The sequence below is a fragment of the Hyperolius riggenbachi genome, chromosome 1 (genome assembly GCF_040937935.1).
Source record: "Hyperolius riggenbachi isolate aHypRig1 chromosome 1, aHypRig1.pri, whole genome shotgun sequence".
Lineage (NCBI taxonomy): Eukaryota > Metazoa > Chordata > Amphibia > Anura > Hyperoliidae > Hyperolius > Hyperolius riggenbachi.
Genome location: NC_090646.1, coordinates 587,161,703 through 587,181,488, shown reverse-complemented (window position 1 = coordinate 587,181,488; position 19,786 = coordinate 587,161,703). Strand labels below are relative to the sequence as shown.

Here is a 19,786-nt window from a genome sequence, read left to right as displayed (position 1 = left end):
AAATGAAGCACTTTTTTATTACATTATTTTCACTGGAGTTCCTCTTTAAGAGTCTTCTCTCAGTCCAGCAAGAAGATGTTGCCCTCAGGAGAAGGGCTCTACATTTGCAGCTCTGCATAATCTGTCCAAGTTTTCTAGCTGCTCCTGCTTGCAGTGTTCCCTTTGTGTGCAAACGTCCTTATTATAGTTTAGTAAGGAGAAGCCACACATAAAGCAGCATGCTTGTTAACCGCCTGAGCGTTACGCCGCTCAGGAGGTTTTGCATGGTCTGCCAGAATCCACCCCCCCAAGCGGGGATGCGTGCGCGATCCCCTACAAAAGCCAGCCCCAGGACTTTACGCCGATCAGCATTAGGCGGTCCTGGGGCTGCCACGCCCATCAGCATGACACGGCTGTTAGTGAGTTAAAGTGCACCTGAAGCAGGGAGGATGAAATATTTGTTTTATTTTAAACAATGCCAGTTACGTGGCTGTCCTAATGATCCTCTGCCTGTAATACTTTTAGCCATAGACCCTGAACAAGCATGCAGATCAAATGTTTCTGACTGGATTAACCACATGCTTGTTTCAGGTTTATGATTCAGACACTACTGCAGCCAAAGATATCAGCAGGGCTGCCAGGCTACCGGTATTGTTTCAAAGGAAAGAACTATGGCAGCCTCCATATCCCTTTCACTTCACGTGTCCATTAAACCAAATGCCAGAGGGATTGGGGTTAAAGTGAACCTCCAGACTAAAAATCTACTCAGCAGCACTGAAAAGGCCTGGTGTTTAAGTTTCACAGCATCAGAACTTGTTTCTCTTATACAAGCCTCATTTTTAGCTGCACAGAAGAAAACTGCCCGGGCATTTTTCCCCTGATGCTGTGCAAAGCATGATGGGATTTCTGATTTTGTTGTTCTCGTTCTGCTGTTTTAGTGCAATTTTTTTTTTTTTTTTACATTTTGAATTTGACGCCTAGTGTGTGCAGCTGGGAGGGGTTATCAGGACACTTGGAACTGTGTCTCCTGCTCCTTGTCACCTCCTTTCAACCAAAAAGATGGCTGCCCCCATGACAAAGATGGCAGCCCCCATGAATCACAAACAGTTGCCTGTTCTTTTAAAACAGGGTGGGTAAGAGATTATATTGCCTATCTATTCTAATTAACATAACTAATGATACTTTTGATATTCTTTCTGGTAAAGGAAGTAATGGGCCCTTGAAGCTAGTAATGGGGAGCGGAAGGGGGGAAGGGTGGTGTGGCTAAATAGGTTTCGGGCAGTAGAGGAGGGGGGGGGGGGGGGGGGTCGTTTATCCCAATTGGTTTTGAGGATCTAGTGTGTGTTCTAGTTTTTTTTATAGATTTCTATATAATAAAGATTTTCAGAGACCAACGCAAACTGATGCAAATTACTCCCAACTACAAGAGGGCACTGATGAAGCCAAGTTAACAGGTTGGGACATGGCTTTTATAAAGCTGCTGACTGCGGGAAAAAAAATAAAATAAACATAACTAATGTAACTTGATGACAGTATGTTTGTTTAGGCTGAAGTTCCCCTTTAATGTTCTAAGGGTGGAGAATTTACCATACACTGTATAACTCTGTACAAGTCAACCAATTTCTTCCCCATCTCACAGTGGAAAGGGGGAACACTTGTCTGTACACAGGAGTAATGCTGGGAATACACTGCTCGATTCTGAGGAATCTGAGGAGGCTTCCTTGGCTAAATATTCCATTTAGCTTGGCACTTGTATTGGCCTAAGGAAGCGGGTTTGGACCCACGAAACGCGTTGCCTGTGCTATAAATAAATCTTTTGTTTATTACAAAGATTTGTCGTCCTTGAGGTAAGCTACCTCACGTTTTTGTCAATTTTAAACTGTTTTTAGATGCTTTTATCTACGATTAGGGCGCCTCTTTACAATTGTCTAGTGCCCCTGATGATCAGTTTGTGAAAAAGGAAAAGATTTCTCATGGGAAAGGGGGTATCAGCTACTGATTGGGATGAAGTTTAATTTTTGGTTACGGTTTCTCTTTAACCGTTAGATTAGTGATTGAATTATGCTTCACTGTTAGACTAGTGGTTAGGTCTCTCCCATAGGGGCACGTCATCATTGCGGGAGAGTCTAGTAGGGAATAATTTGTGCACAATTTATGCTGAAGCTAACGCCCTCCTTTTACTGTACCTTTTTTGAATGCAAAGTGTGTAATCTGCCAGTTATTCGAGCTCTGCACACTTGTGCAGGTAGTCAATCAGGTGCAGTGTCTGTTTGGAAGCGCTGCCATTATCTTCTGCTGTACAAGAAACATAAGTATCCTTGAGGCCATAAACCACTCTCCTCACTCACACACACACACACACACACACACACACACACACACACACACACACACACACACACACACACACACACACACACACACACACACACACACACACACACACACACACACACACACACACACACACACACACACACACACACACACACACACACACACACACACACACACACACACACACACACACACACACACACACACACACACACACACACACACACACACACACACACACACACACACACACACGTCTTATGGTCCGAAAAAAACACGGTATATCATTTTAATATGTCGTTCGTGTAAATAAGTGCATTTGAGTGTTAACGTGTACTTTTTGCAAACACCTGTACCAATTCTGCATGAACGGGATGGCTGACAGGGTAGAGTCAGCTTCCTAGCCAGAAGCCTTTTGTTCCCAAAGGCAGATGCCATCTTAATATAGCTTTCAAGAGAGAAGGAACAGCACCTCAGCAATCCTCTGTGGGTGTGCAGGAACCAACCCCTTGTACCAACAGGGTGAAGATCCGTCTTGTTTGAAGATAATGGTCCGCACCACATCCAAGAATAAATTATTGAAGATCCATAAAATGCGGCTGAGGCTTGTAAAAGGGCACGTAACCCGAAATAGCGAGCTGTAGCTGCTACACAGCATTTTATGGATCTTCAATAAAGCTGATTTATACTTGGATGTGGTGCGGACCATTATCTTCAAACAAGACGGATAATAATATAGCTTTAAAATTCCTAAGCTTTGGCAGTGATGAAATGTCTTATGTTACATACTTTTAATCAACAAGATTGTTCTATGTAAATTAGAGGAGTCTGAGTTGAGGAGTCATTGTCAGAGTCGGTGGAATCATACACTGAGGAGTTGGATGATTTTTGTACAGACCTCACAGCCCTGATTTGTACACCAACACTAGATTGCAGCTCTATTTTACATTTGCTCTGGTCATAGTTTTTGTACTATTCTGCGTAGTGTTATAACCCCCATCCCCCATGTGATGTGACGTTTGGAAGAATGAGACAGGCACCAGAAAAAAACAGGACATTTAAAAAAATAAGTACATTTATTCCAGTGACTTCGGTTTTAAAATACAAGAAAACTGTGACCTCTCACTTTGTATTCCAATAAATACCAGATTGGGGAAACAGAAAACGGAAACAGATGCTTTATTCATCATGTCAGCTCTTTACCAGTGCAAAAAAGTGACACAGGCACCGTAGCAGTAGTGAACACATTGTCTCTCCAGGCAGCAGCTGCGCCTCAGAACCGACTTAATGCCTCCAAAAAATACCAAGTAACAACAGAAAATCAGTATGGTACAAAAAGAAAACAGTTATAAAAAGTACAAAATCTAGAACACAATATGCACAGCCATATAAAAGTGTATGGAATAGTGAGCTGGGCAGTCTGGCCGTGGTGTTCCCCATCTGGAAGGTGTGGTCTGGCTGTGATGTCATTGCTGGCTTGGCATGTAATAGTCAAAGCTATTCATGAGGTAGTGACAGACCACCATTAAAACTTTGGCCACCAGCGCCAGAACACCACAGAACAATCTGGTTTTAAAAATCTTACTAGCATCAATTAAAGTGTACCCTAGCCGAAGCTTGGGTACAAAGTCACACACTTACCTAAAAAGAGGGAAGCCTCTGGATCCCAATGAGGCTTCCCAGTGTCCTCCAGTCTCCCGTTGCAGCTCACAGACCCTCCAATAGATACAAGCAAGGGCTTGTCAGTAATCTGATCTGAGCCGCTCTCATATTCAGGCATACTCCCGGCCCTACTGTACCTGCACAAGTACAGTGGGGCCTGCATAGAAAGCTGGAGCCACTCCATGCCATAATACTAAGCAGGAAAGGCTGCACTGCCCCAATCAGCTGGAAGGTCTGCAAGCACCAACAAGGGACTAGATGACAGCGAGAGGACCTTATTAGGATCCAGAGGCTCTTAGGCAAGTATGTGTTTCTTTAAAGAAAAACTAATAAAAATTTAGGGACTGTAAAATACTTCGTGAACCAGAGACTAAGCACCCTCATGTATTTTACCATATATATTAGTGGGAACATAAGAGGAAACACCTACCTAGCTCTCCGTTTCATTCTTCACTGCTCAGCCTGCTTGTTATTAGCCCTGATAAAATCCCTGACTAAGCATTCAGTCTGACTTTGCTCAGGACGTGATCTGGGACGAGTTCTGCAGGCTAGCGACGTGTTCTGTTGCTATTGAATGGGGAGGAGGGCTGACAGCAGTGAATGGTGAAGTGAGAAAGGAGAAGGATAGAACAATGTTCTTGGCTGATGTACATATACTAGATTCTCGGCCGAGGTGGCTGCCAATACCGAGAACCGTTATACGTGTGTACACATCTTTAGCCTTAACCTAAGGCAAGGTGGCCTGGGGATGATTTTTACTTTCTGCTCTGTGCAACCAATAAAGCATGCAGATTAGGAGCCTACAACCCCTGGATGAAGCCACTGGAAGACTAGAATACATTACCCAGAGAAGCCAGATGCTGCTTGTTGTCCTCAGGTCCCTCCCATTCCCCGTCCTTGTTTAATTGACTGTCAGTATGGGAGGGACTCTGAAGACAACAAGCACAATCAGGCTTCTGAGGATAAGGTAATATAGCTTTCCTTGGGCTTAATTCAATTGTCTTTACCCCAATTCAAGGGTGCTTTAAACACTTGACACCAGCCATCGAGGGGTTAAAACTTGTGCACACTCCTGTGTCACTCGTGCATTTTGGCAGAATGGCCGTTTATTACACATCCCATTTGCACAAATAGGATATTTATATAAAATGTCCATTTTGCACCAAGTGGGTAAAGCTTGTTGTCATATGTGGCGCAGTCTGTTGCACGTATCAGATTTTGATGTGCACAGAATGTAATACTGCTGTACCACACTGCCGCAAGCTGCCTCATTCTATATAAAATCAATGGTCTTTCCGTGGCACGGCCACTGCAGTTAGGGCAGCAGTGGCATCTTCCCTGCTTTTCGCCTGACAGATGTTCTTCTGGGACCCCAGGCATAACCAGCTCCACAAGGATAGAGCTACCATTTACACCATACAAGGACATGACTATCCCAGATGCAGCCGCCATTACGGGACACATTTCAGGATAGTGTAAAAAGCCTGAAGTCAGGTTTAGCACAGCTGCTAAGATTTGGCGAACTGAAAAACTGGAACAGACACCGTAAGTATAAGAAATAAATTACTCCTTTTTTATAACTAAAACCGAGGTATATTACAAATCCCAACACAATTAAATAACCATTCTTTAAACAGAATTGCAAAAGTAGCTTGAAAATTAATAGTTTATGCGAACTGTGGGGGAAAAAAAAAAATGTACAGACAAGTCCTTAGTTGATTTTGGCGTTTTGGCCTCAGCAGCATCAGACAATAGAGCTCAGCCTATGGTGGTAGCTAGGCCCTGTGACAATGAACAGGACAGGAGGCACATAGACCTGTGTTTGAGGCTGCTATAAAGGCCTTCCTTTGAGGATGCCTGAATCACATCCCTTCCCACTGGTGACAAAGCACCTTCGCTATGAAGGGGTTTCCGTTTTTCATCTCACAATTATGGTCCTTTTACTGAGCTGAACATCTCCTGGCTTCAGGCAGCTTTCTTTGTGCACATGCCTCGGACATCCTGAAGGTTTATTTTTGACCTGGAAGGGAGGGAAAAGCAAAAAGGTTACAATCAAAATAAGTGCTAGGACAAGAAAGTTCACTGAGCACACAAAGCATATATTTTAATTTCGGATAACTTAGGGAATGTTAAAAAACTCTTGAGGTTTTTACTGTTCTCAGGGTCTACATTAGAGATTCTCCCACACTCTATCCTGGAGCCTCCATGGATCATCAAGGCTTTAGTATGAAAATGGCAGTACCAGTAATAGGCCACTTGACTGAAATTTAGAGCTCGTTTCCACTAGAGCCCAGGTACAATGTGAAATTCCAGATAATGTGTGAATACAATGTATACCTATTCTGCCTCTGAAGAAGCTGGTCTAACCAGCGAAACGGCTGTCAGGCACTAGAATACCCCCACTGCTTTGTACCTGCTCCTCCACACCGGAATAAAGGGATATTAATGAAGTGGTGCCCCGCTCTGCCTCTTCCTTGCAAAACAATATATGCCTGTGTTGTCCAGGGCGGTGCTATGTTTTGTCAAGGAATGAATGCAAGTTGTCAGAAAAACTGCTACAGGCAGCATTCTTCCCCAGACACTAACACACAAAAACCCCTATTAGCTGCAGACTGCCTAATGATTTCAATGGGCTGTAAATTCAAATGTGGATTTTGCATGTGTTGGTGTCCGGAATTCAGACTTAATGCGAATCCTGGAAACAAATCCTTACTCTTAAGGGCTCGTTTCCACTATTGCGGTGCAGAATCGCCTGGATTCCACCGCTGTTGAAATTCCATGAATTAGCATGCGGATGCGAATTTTTGCGCGGTTTTTGCCGCAAATTCGCATGCGAATTCGCATAGGTGAGGGTATATGCGAAATTAACCATGTCACTGCCTGTTTTAATTACATTGGTACCTATGCGAATTCGCATGAAAATTCGCATACCATAGCCGCATGCGAATTTCCTATTAAATACATTAGCGGCGATTCGCATGCATTCCACTCGCAGGCGAATTCGTTGGCTCTTTTGTGCGTTTTTTTACTGCTGAAAAAAACGCACCTCAACAACGCTACAGTGGAAACAGGCCCATCCACTTGCATTACATGTGCGAATCTGCATGCGTTGGACGCATGCAGATTCGCGATAGTGGAAACGAGCCCTAACCGTTGTAGTTTTTTTTTTTTTTATTTGCTGCTGTCACTTGAGAGAGATTTCCTAAACCCCATATAGACAACTGGCTCTCATACTCGCTCGTATCTCTCGCCTCAGCCTCTTTAAGTACGTTGTTGCTACCACTGACCTGAAGAAGCAGATGACCCCCATGAAACATGTTGTCCCGTTTTGTATATGAAATATATATTTTTTCTAGTCCAAGTTTGGGTGACGGAACTTCAGAAAAGATAAGTGTTCCAATTACCTATTCTTTTAACAGTTTTAATCTGTTTTATCTTTTTTGGTAAGCCTCAATCTTCCATACCAATAACCCCCCCCCCCCCCCCCCCGCAAGAGTATAGGTAAACATACAAAGTAAACAGGCAGCATGGTGGCTAAGTGGTTAGCACAACAGTTTCTGCTCACACCCTCAAAATATACTGGTAGGTTATTTTGCCATTTTCCATTTTCAGTTGGCCCTAGACCTTGGTAGGGATAATACACTAATGTGTAAAGTAGGGATATTAGTGTGCAAGCTCCTATGATGGGGAATCATTCACAGCACTCTGTAAATGGCTGTGGAAGATGTTACCACTCTATGTGCATCTATTAATAATTTGCTCAATTTCTCGCCGCATAATACAATTGTAATGCATTACTGGGAACCCACTGACAGCACTCCTTTCTCACAGCAGTTTGTACATCATTGTATATCAGCCTACACTTTTTCCCTAGGTCTTTCAAGGTTGTAGTTAGTAAGAAAGAGGCATGAGGAAGCTTCTCGGCCAGCCAGCTGCTACAATGGGGAGGTGTTCATAAAAACGGGTGACCACCACATTTATTTTACATTAGCAAACCTCAACAGTGAGATGGCAGAACCCTGTGCTTATTCTGTACAACACTGCAAGTACGGTACCCATAGCAAGGTGACCCAATATGGCTTTAGTTTGGTTTCTGTAAAGTGAATTCTGGTCAGGTGCTATAAGTTGCTGCACTTTACTTATTACATTGTCACCACACCTGTATTCCTTCTAGATTCCTATATAGTGTGCTGTAAACATTTACACTTCAACAGCAGCAATTCTGAGGAAAATGAGTTGAAAGTCTGAAAACCACTGCGCCTGCATTGCCGTGTCCTCACTCCCGCTGATGGCACCAGGAGTGTACTGCGCAGGCCCGGTATGGTCTGTGCCTGTGCTCCTGGTGACATCAGGGGAAGCGAGGACACAGCAACGCAGGCGCAGTGGTTTTCAGACTTTAAAGTCTGAAATTCCAGAAGTGAACCGGAGGCGGGGCCGGAGCATCGGTGAGTGGCTGCGTAGGCACAGGATGCCTGAGGGGGACCATTAGAAGCCCTGGGTAACTTGAACTCATTTTCCCCCGACCCCCCTACAGTATCCCTTTAGTTCATTTAACAGATGAGACCTGACTGGTTGCTCTTGGAAACTGTTCCACTACTGATCCAGTTATCCATGTACCAGCAGAGGCAAATGATGCCAATATGGTGAACTCTAATATAAGGATTTAGTTGATGCTTCTTGGCCAGCTTATTGTGAGATTAGGATACTGTGGAGTACTGAATAGTGATTCCTAATGCAATCGGGATTGCTTTACCTGTTGTGGACCATATGGCTCTTCACTAGATGTCCAGCTGCCAAGGCTGCCATGAGGGACAGTTCTCCCGCCATTACTGTGCCACATACTATTTGTGCAAGCTGGCAAGCATTTTTACCAGGATATTCTGTGCTTGCACCCTGCACACCGAGCATCTGTTAAAACAAAATCAATTAAAAAAAAAAAAAAGGGTCATTAAGCATACAGCATAACCAACCTGAACCCAACAGCTAAAAGTCAAGCCATTGAGCATTAGTCTGGATGTTCAAAGCAACCGGAAATTAAGGTTTCCTTGACACATTGTAATTTCTGCTAAAGGTTTTGCTAATTCACAAAACACAAAACAAAAAAAAATGGTCTTTGAACCCGTTTGGGCCAAAGGCATCCAAAAACAGAAAGGCCTATCAACAAAAATTCAGATAATTCACAACGCTATCAAAGCTATTATCTAGCTGGGCAAAGCTGCAGAACGTATGGTCATGGGGCTGCTATTTTGCTCTTATTCTAAAACAGACGTTACCTGTCATTTTATCCTCTCTCTAAGAAGTACATTTTTATCTGTATGCTTCTGAGATGACATTATTTACATACCGGGGGATGGGGTTGGGCAAGAGGAGGGTGCTGCAGGGAACCAGATTCAATGCAGGCAGACTTAATAGGATAATTAAGTGAAGAGGTCTAACCTTCTCTGATTGGTTCTGGATTTCATGGTCTAAAAACCGTGCAATTTTTTTCACTTTTATGCTGGGTACACACAATGCTTTTTTTGGTCGATTTTCCATCCACCATGGAGATAGGTTTTAAATTCTGCTCAGCTGCACTCTCTGCAGCAATCCACCCAGCAGTAGCCCCGACCCAGGCTCAGGATTACCACTAGCAGCATGTTTTTTTTTCAACCTAAACCTGGGTCGGAAATACCATTAGGAGAGTGAAGGAAAGAGGCATCACTGAAGCTAACTAAAACATTCATAATCATGGCTCAGAATAGAACATACAACACTTGTAGAGCTTTATTAATAATCATAATTTAAAAAACAAAAACAAAATAAAAATCCAGGTTTAAGGTTTCCATTAACCATTTTCCAGGGCCTGCACTAAAAATACAGCCGTGCCATCTTGTTACCCATATGGTAGGCGGTGCTTACATATAACCAGCCCTATTGTACTCACTTGCAGGCAAGCCTGTTGAGGGAGCAGGGTGGTTCCTCCTCCTACAGTACCGATCTCTATAGAAGGCATTGTGCAACTGATGTATAAATCCTCATTTGTAAGACCCGTGGACTCCATCAGGGTTATGCAGTTAGAGCTCCCGACGTTCTGAGCTGCATCCTGCAAGAGGGACAGCTGTCAGTATAGCACATTTCAATTCCCCTCACACAACATACAGTATAAAGTGTGAGTGTTCCCTTACCTGTCCACAGGCAATGTAGATAGCAGTCACAATATTAGCTGCGTGTGCATTGTAACCACCAATGCTTCCAGCCATGGCTGAACCAACCAAGTTCTTGCTGATGTTGACTTCCACCAACGCAGCAGTTGATGTTTTTAGTACCTGCAGATAAAAGGTGGACATCAGACCGTGCACCAATATCAACCACTAATGTGCGCACAGCACTTTCATAGACTCCTAACTCTAATAATGGTAATTTGAGGGCATCTATGGCTCTGACACACAAGCAGAACTGATTATCCTCACCTCTCGCACGACGTTTGCTGGAATGATAGCTTCACACACCACAGACTTTCCTCTCCCCTCCACCCAGTTGATGGCAGCCGGCTTCTTGTCAGTGCAGTAATTGCCACTTACAGCCAGAACCTGCAGCTCAGGGAACTCTTCCTGCAGGCTCGCCAGAGCCTTCTCTGTTCCCTGAGGCAATGAGAGGAGACAGACATTTGTCAAATGCTGAAATCAATTTCTGTGTAAATGTAGAGATCATTGCCAGATACACCCAGTTATGTGTCTCTGAAGATATTCTCTCAAGACTCATTTCATCAGCCATAAATAGAATGATGTAAGTGGATACTTGATTACCTGTGGCCTAGATCTCCTCATAGCAGCACTATTTATAATGGGCCTTACCTTTGATATCATGTTCATTCCCATGGCGTCTCCAGTCTTTGACTGGAAGCGGATGTACAGGTTTCTTCCTGCCACGCTTGTCTGAAGTCTGGCAAGTCGTGCAAATCTACAAGGCAAGAAACCACAGATTAATATGGAGGACAATACAGAGGATTTAAAAAGGCAAATATCACACAGATGACTGATCAGATTGGATTTATTACAGTAGAATCTCATTATACTAAACTCTGATATAGTAAACCTCTGGCTGTAGTAAACTCTGACCCCAGGTCCCCATTCAGTAGGAGGCCTTGGGCAAGACTCCCTAACACTGCTGTTGCCTATAGAGCACGTCCTAGTGGCTTCAGCTCTGGCGCTTTGAGTCTGCCAGGAGAAAAGCGCAATATAAATGTTCTGTGTCTTGTCCAGACCATGCACCCGTATGAATATACAATATACTGTATGACCAATTCTGATATAGTAAACTTCTGATATAGTTATTACTTGGCCAGGTCCCTTGGAGTTTACTGTATATACAATAAGCCATATATGCTGCGTTACAAAAAAAGAAAAAAAAAAAAAAAAAAGGCTGCATCCTTCATAATCCAGAATGAAAGGAGATCCGACTCGCTCATCTCTGTACTGATCAGCTACTGACATTCAGCTTTTTCTACTATAAATTTCTTACACTGGGTGGCTTTTCTTAACGGATACCAGAGGTGAAACAAATAGTAAAATAAAAAACAAAACAAAAAAACAACAACAACAAAAAACAAAAACACAGGGATGGGGAGAGCAGGCATGTATTTTGAAGTAGTTCTCATGTCCAGCTCTCCCCCGTTCTCCTCTGTCCCTTTCCTTTTTCGCACGAATGCAGCTGCAGCTAGTTCCGAGTCAGGCATTAGTGAGCAGGCATTCTTGATTGCACTTCCGCGAGCGCTCAGCGCATGAAAACTGTAGCGCGCATGAAAACTGTAGCACACAGAGCGCTCCCGGCTATGGGCGCGTGACCAAGGACACACCGGGTTGGTGCTTGCTCACTAATGCCCAACCAAGAACTGGCTGCGGAGGGGGCAGGGGGGGTGCATTTGCCAAAAAAAGGAGGGGGGGGGGGGTGGAGGAGAATGGGGGGAGTGGTGGGCATGAAAAATACTTTATATACATACCTGCTCCCAATGTTTTTACTTTTTGCTTCAGCTCTGGTATCCTTTAAAGTACACAAACACAAAGCATCCATCAGGAAGATATATAAACCACTTACCGACTTGTACTATCAAAGGCATCCTTCACAACTTTGAATCCCTCTGGGCTGTCCAACCAGGTTTTCACTTCTGCTGCATCGCAAGCTGTTGGCAGCCTGACCACTGGTCCTCGAGTCATTCCATCAGCCAGGATTCGGCTGCGAGCGCCTCCACCCAGCTGAAAGGAGGATACACAGTGAGGTTTGGCCAAGAAACAGCAGCTATGCAAACATAGCAGTGCATTCTCACCACTCTCCAAAATAGATCCCTGGGATTTCTATCCCCATACAGAGGCAAATATTGCAGATGCCAGTGTGTTAAATGGTCAGTGAAGTCCAAGTAACTCTTGCATCTGGCTTGTAGATGTTATTATAAGTTGTCTTGATTAAAGTTCCTAAGGAGTATATAAACTTTTTCAAATTTCATCTATATCTAGACTGACGTTTCAGCAAGTATTTTTGCATTAGTTTTGAAATTTGTGTGACCATAGTACAACACTGTAGAGGAAATCCTGTGGTAATTACTTTAATGGGAAAGATGAATATATACGTTCAGTTTAGATTCTGTATGGCTGGTTGCAATCAGGCCCCAATTCTGTTTAATCACCTGAATGTGATTTTCAATTCAATTTGGTAAACCAGTTATTGGCGAGATAAGGGGAAACAACTTTTTAACACAAGTGATGTGAGTTTTAGGTAACGGTTCTTTACATACTTGAAAAATGTAATGTTCTTACTCTGGTGCCCATTGTTTATCACTACAGTTTATTCAATCGCCAGAGTAAATATGGTGCAGTCACTGGCAGCTTATCACTGGGGTAGACACATTCTATCACTAAAGTTTCCTTTGCATAAATCCAGAGTGGCGTGCCACCTACAATGAGGCAGAGTAGCCTCAGCATCACTAGTCGTTTTAATAATAGTTAAATCTCACCATTATGGCTCTGCAGCCTCTGTTGGTACTGGCCACAAGACACCCTTCTGTTGTTGCCATGGGTACTTGATACTCTTTGTAGTTCAAGAGAAGAGGTCCTGCCACACCAACAGGGATGGGCATGTATCCAATGACATTCTCACAGCATGCTCCCATTACCTGGAGGGAGAAGAGAAACATGGTTAACCCTTGTGTTACAATGCTGCACAATGTCACCATTACCATCATTTATTCTAAAATAATCTTTTGGGCTATTCAAATTATGTCCTGGCTGAGATAAGAGGTTGCAAACTGGATATAGATTCAATACAGCGCATCCACAACAGGTTAATGGTGTTCTGATTTCATCAGCACTATCCACACATTGCCTAGATGCAGTAAAGAAGCTTGAGCCTTATAAAGTGGAGAGCAGGAGAGTCTGGGGTTGGGCTTACCAGTGAGTAGTCGTAGTTTTTGTAAGGCAGGCTCTGGAGAGCTGAGGACTCTGGCAGCTTCTTGGACAACATCTGTCTGCGGATAGCCACTCCTCTCTCGAGGGTCTCCATCATGGACTCCAGCTTGTAAGCCGGGATGTGTTTAGCATTCACCAAGCGGATCACCTCAGCGTCACTCAGATACTTAGCACCTTTCTACAGGGGGGGGGGACAAAAAAAGGTTCACGTTATTAACACAAACACACACAAATATCCGTACAAGTCAAACACACCATAGATGGATTAATTGTGCATTGCAATAACTTCTATTTACACTACAAATAACAGCTTGCTTTGTGCATACCGATGTAGACAACATTGATAATCTACTGAAATGAAATGGGGGCTTGAAGAAAGGACTAAGCATAAAAAAAACAAAAAATTAAATACACACACATATATATATATATATATATATATATATATATATATATATATATATATATATATATATATATATATATATATATATATATATATATATATATATATATATATATATATATATATATATATATATATATATTACAGATGACGCCCCAGTCACACCTGTAATAATGTGCAGCTATGTGACTTAGGGCGAGTCAAGGCAGCTAATGTGTAGGCTTGTGCTGGGGTCATTGACTTACAAATATATAGCAGGCAGATGATCAGCAACTCATGTGACAGGGAGAGAAGCAGCATAGCGATTGGCTGGCTGCATGCCACTTGTACACTGAAGGGAAGGGAAGAGGACCTGTATAGTCACTGGAAGCAGGTATGCATCATTCTATGCTGCCGCTCTGCATACCCCCCCAACTGCCAGGGTCCCGTTCTCAGTAAACATGTAACTGGGAAAGCAGAAATTCATCACAATATGGGTGGAGTTGACCACTGTATCCCACTCAAGGAGTTTGTTTGAATCAACTCCACCCATATTGCTAAGGGAGTGATACAACACTACAGTAGCACACAGATTGGAAGTAGTTTGTGCTCTACATGGGGCTGGGTTTGGATTATTTATATTTTTGTCACAATACCTTAAAGGCCTCTTCAGAAAAAACACATCTAAGACAAACATCTGTTTCTTGACTAAGTTTCAGTGCTTAAGGCATCTTTAATGCTAAATGGATTACACACGTGTCCAAATATTAAGAATTTCCAGTGTTTTTTTCAGCTACGTGGGATCCACTGATAACACAATGTGGATTCACATGATTTTCAGACTATCTAATAACCAGGAGCATCACTGCATTCTCCAGCATCCCCACATTCACTTACATCTGGGTTCCTCAGAATGAAGACACATTCATCAATGGGCCGTGGCTCCTCAGGAATATCAAACTTGGCTTCTCTCTCCTCATCACTCGAAGAGTCCAAGGAAGAGGAATCTCCCAAAACAAAGTTAGCCTTAGGTGGCGCTTCCAGAGGTAATGGCTTGATAACAGCCTCTGAAATAAGCAATTTAAGATAAGTTACAGAAAGAGCAGAAGGATGGAGTCCTCAGTACTATTCTGAAAGTAAACCTGGGCAACATACAAACACACAACCTAAAGTAATCTTCTGTAAACATGGAAGTCCAGAGCTTTCTTTCTTGTCAGTGAACAAAAAACAAACACCCCTATTGACTTGCATCAAAGATACTCTGTAACAAAATTTTGAGCCATATTTCTTCTATCCTATAAGTTCCTACACCTGTTCCAATGTGCTCTGGCATACTGCAGCCTTTTCTAGTTGCACTGTCTCTGCAATAAATCTTATCTTCTTTCCTCTGTCGGGCTCAGGCTGGAATGTGTGGAATGTGCAGCACTGCTTGTGATAGGCAGAAGCTTTACACAACCTCTCCAAGCGCTCCTCTCAGCCCATCACATCCTGGTTAGCAGCCATGTCTTGTTTGTAAACACTGCCTAAAACTGGCAATTACATGCCAGGATTGCAGCAGGGAGTGGCAGAAACAGCACAGAGGGGCCCAGAACATAATGAATAGAATGGTATGCTTTTTACTCTAAGAATTTTAGAGTACAGATTCTCTTTAAAATTGCGATCGCAGCAATTTTACTGTGATTTTACTGTGATTCTAATGCAAGTCAATAGGTAAGTTTAAAAAAAAAAAAAAAAAAAAAAAAAAAAAAAAACACGCTCAGGAAGCTCGGATGGTCAGAAAAGCATTCAGAAAGAGCTCAGTGTGTCTACAGCCTTAAAAATGTTCAGTCATTGAATTGCTGTTGGTTCAGAAAATGGTCTAATCTTTTCAAGCTGACTTTTTGGTGTTGGTGCAACGGTTCACTGGTTTTCATCCGATAAGCAATTGGTCACCTCACTGCTTTATCATCAGATGCCTCTGCTTATCCTCTCCCCATGGCACAACTACCGTACATGCATCTTGGCTGCGCTGAACTTGCATGAATCTTCACCTCCTTGCAGCAAACTGTTGCCAAAATGATCACATATGTATTTAAGACTTTAGTGTATACCGAAGTGTGATTATTTTTAAAGGGCTTAAAAGTTGATGCACAAAGCCGCGTAATATTGCTGCGTGCAGACAGCGACCTGGGGTACTTTGTTACAGTAACGTGTGCTACCCTAGCAACGCTTGCGTTACCCAAGTACCACGTATTACACTAATAGCGCAATTTGCTGTATACTGCTGGTGGCAGTAACAGTAATATTATGGTTTCGCCACCTGCGCACAGCAATATTACTGCAGCTTTGTGCATCAACTCCTTTTAGCAGTATGCAATGTAATTGCACTTTTGATTTTAGCCTTGTTCTAGAATATTAGCATGTTACTCCTATAGTCAACAGTAAAAAAAAAAAAAATGGACTCAAGACTATGTAGTTGTCAGGGCATGATAAAGTTCTGATAATCTGCAGAGGAAAGGAAGGAGGGGAATTTCACAAGCGTGGAGGGGAGAGGGAACATTTTAGAAGTACCTACAAATTTCAAGCAAGGATCACTACATACTGTAATTTAAATGTACACAGTATTGGGGGTGACAAGCCAGTTTCTTAAAATAGGGCTAAATCAATAATGCAAAAACAGTAAAATGTTATTACAACCCAAGGTTCTATTTTAGGATATTTTAGTCACAGTTAAAGAGAACCCGAGGTGGGGTTTTGACAATGCTATCTACACACAGAGGGCTGGGTCTGCCTATACAGCCCAGCCTCTGTTGCTATCCAGATCCCCCCTAAGTTCCCCCTGCGCTCTGCTATCCCCCATAAATCACAGCCGCGCTGTGCGGGCTGTGTTTACATCTGTACTGTCAGTCTGCTGCTCCCTCCGCCTCCTGCATTGCTCCAGTCCCCGCCCGCGTCCCTTCCCTCCAATCAGCGGGGAGGGAAGGGACGCGGGCGGGGACCGGAGCTATGCAGGAGGCGGAGGGAGAACAAGACACACTACAGAGGTAAACACAGCCCGCTGCGACACGCTGCGTGTCGACAGCGCGGCTGTGATTTATAAGGGGAAAGCAGAGCGCAGGGGTGGGGGGGGGGGCGGGGGATTGGGATAGCAACAGAGGCTGGGCTGTATATGCAGACCCAGCCTCTGTGTGCAGCTAGCATTGGCAGAACCCCACCTCGGGTTCTCTTTGAGTACACCTAGACTTACAATTATTGGTGACTACTATCAGGTAGTATTTTTGTTAGCACTGTACCTTTTTCCTCCTTTGATGAGACATCCTCCACTTTAATCTCTTTGGCTGGTTTTTCTTGTATGGCTTCTTTTCTACAGCAGCTGTCAATAGGTTTCTTCTGCACAGCAGCAGGAGATGTAATGGGATTCTTCAGAGAGAGGGTGGATTCTGTCTCCGTTTGCTCAAAGAATATGTACTTAACAGCCAGAAGCAAAGCAAGACTTAACGTTACGACCTGCTCGATGTCCATGGTGACCATTCTGAGGAACAAAAACATCTGTTAGCAGGCAGAAGCTCAAATGACAAGGAAATGCTAAATGCATAATAAAGTTATATGATAACATGTCAACACATTCTTGGTACCTAGAGAGGTAGAACTGCCAGAGAGGCATGTTGGGCTCAATCCTCTTTGGAATGGTATCATCCAGGCCTATGGAAATCTTATTATCTGGGATAGACGTTGTGTTCTGTGAAGATGGTTGACTTATCCATCGGCTGTGTGCATGAACCAGAACCAATCCTAATGACTGAACACAAAACAATATAAGATTTTAATTTGTGTACCAAACTTAATAGTGATAAAAGAAAATTCACAATCTGTATACTAGTGCCAGGGCAATGAGGCAGCCAATGAGTAACACTGAAGTGACTGCCATAGACTTATTAGGAAGCTCCGACAATAACAGCTACCTTCACAAAAACTATTTTCAATGATTCCCTTTTCTATGGAGGCACAACATATTTGTCCATGTACTCCAGAAGACAGCAGTACAGGCCATTTATAGGTTTCACTTTCTTTGTACTGTACTACATTTGTTTAATCTCTAGTGGCTCAAAATGGAATTAGGAGGGTTTGGGTTTAACCCCTTCCTGGTTCTACATGGTCATTTTGTATTCTTGTAGCATATACTGTACCCCATACTGCCTTAATGGTAATTTACTGACCCAGCTCAGATTACCTGCACACTACCATATGCACGACCGTGGCACCAGGAGGATGACTGGAGACCAATCACTGTGGTCCCCAATCACATAACCCCCATAATCACCATGACTAGCTAATCAAAAATTGGCTTTGTGGAACAATTTATACATTTACAGAAACAATGCTAGAAAATGTCAACATAAAAAAACTAGGGAATGTGGAGGCTAATATTGCTGACATAAAAAAGAAAAAAAAATCCAGGCTGTCATGTTAATCCACTGAGTTTCTAAACAATAACCTACACTCAAGCTGATCCAATGCTTTAAACATATTAAAACAATAACCCACACTAAAGTAATGCTAGGTACACAAGATACAATTTTCTGACAGATTTACTGTCAGATCGATTAATTGAAAAGTCTGATCTGATTTCCGATCTATTTTTCGTTCACTTTTCTTGAAAATCGATTTGAAATCAGATCATACCTATTGGAAATAATCGATCAGACAGTAAATTTGTCAGAAAATTGTATTGTGTGTACCTAGCATCACACATATACATTAGATTTCACTAAGCCAAAACCATCCCTCCCGTCTGTCTCAGGAAAGGATAGAGTACAGGTGTCCCCTGATGGCAAAGGCATTAGTGGTCCATTGTGTTGCATCTCTGATAACTGACAGGTATTACTGTATAAGGAATTTCCCTTTTACAGGATGCTGTTTACATCTCTCCATAGAACAGAACATGCCGCATATGAGAGACACATGGAGGGTGACTTTTTTTTTTCTTTTTTACACAATGCAAATTGCCTGGCTGTCCTGCTGATCCTTTTAATAATTTTAGCTAAAGACACTGAACAACCATGCAGGTCATATATTGGACTTCATCTGCTGCATACTTGTTTCAGGTGTGCGATTCAGAAAATACTGATGCATTTTTATATAGCGCCAACAACCTCTGCAGCGCTGTACAGAGCATCTGCATGAAAGATCAGCACAACTGCCAGGCAACTGGTATCGTTTAAAAGTAAATAAATCTGGAAGCCATTATATCCTTCAGGTGTCCTTTATGCCTGGTGCACACAATGAGAATTTCTGCCAGATGGATTATTTCCTACATGTCCGATGTGATTTTCCATAGAAGTGAACGGAAAGACGATCATAAATCAGATCAGACATGTTGGAAATAATTGATCTAACAGTAAAGCTGCCAGAAGATCTCATTGTGTGTACCTAGCATTAAGCAACTGTAAGATCTGCTCAAACGGAAACTAATGAAGCTCTTGAGGTCTCCAAATGGATTGCTGCACAGATACAGGTAAGCCCTGCTACAAAGTTTTGGAAAGTTTTCTCCATAGGAAATACTTCTATATACATAAACATGCTCCTGTAAGAACTTAGAGCATTTTTTGATTTTCGGTTCAGTTGGGATGTAAGCCTACTGACTACAAGGCCACTTACCATGATCATCTTTACTCTCTGTGTTACAGGGTTTGGTTTGTTGTCCTCCTCTTCCTCCAATACATTCGCAAACTGGCTGAGCTGCCAGATAGGACGGCCCTCGCGGCTTTCCCTGGAGAGCTGCACGGAAATGGATGATAAAATTTCATGAGATAAAAACACAACTATAGTGGTTTGCAAAAGTATTTCCACATTTTGTCATATTACTGCCACAAACATGAATCAATTTTATTGGAATACCACGTGAAAGACCAATACAAAGTGGTGTACACGTGAGAAGTGGAATGAAAATCATACATTATTCCAAACATTATTTACAAATAACTGCAAAGTGCGGTGTGCGTAATTA

At 42.7% G+C, this 19,786-nt stretch overlaps 1 protein-coding gene across 4 annotated transcripts in view; it reads right to left on the bottom strand.

Moving 5' to 3' along the window:
• Positions 1–3,373: 3,373 nt before the first annotated feature.
• HMGCR (3-hydroxy-3-methylglutaryl-CoA reductase) overlaps positions 3,374–19,786 on the bottom strand; it is a 41,673-nt gene continuing 25,260 nt past the window's right edge. For 3 of the 4 annotated variants that reach the window (XM_068248694.1, XM_068248676.1, XM_068248685.1), the window contains 13 exons: positions 19,438–19,557; positions 17,415–17,578; positions 17,073–17,311; positions 14,698–14,867; positions 13,399–13,593; positions 12,965–13,123; positions 12,052–12,209; positions 10,812–10,917; positions 10,428–10,598; positions 10,143–10,283; positions 9,902–10,060; positions 8,732–8,886; positions 3,374–5,998 (listed from right to left, as the gene is read on the bottom strand). In XM_068248694.1, the coding sequence (XP_068104795.1) occupies positions 5,944–5,998; positions 8,732–8,886; positions 9,902–10,060; positions 10,143–10,283; positions 10,428–10,598; positions 10,812–10,917; positions 12,052–12,209; positions 12,965–13,123; positions 13,399–13,593; positions 14,698–14,867; positions 17,073–17,311; positions 17,415–17,578; positions 19,438–19,557 (1,992 nt within the window). In that variant the 3' untranslated portion in view covers positions 3,374–5,943. Of the gene's footprint in view, positions 5,999–8,726; positions 8,887–9,901; positions 10,061–10,142; positions 10,284–10,427; positions 10,599–10,811; positions 10,918–12,051; positions 12,210–12,964; positions 13,124–13,398; positions 13,594–14,697; positions 14,868–17,072; positions 17,312–17,414; positions 17,579–19,437; positions 19,558–19,786 lie in introns of those variants that run through there. The other variant, XM_068248703.1, reaches the window with a different exon arrangement.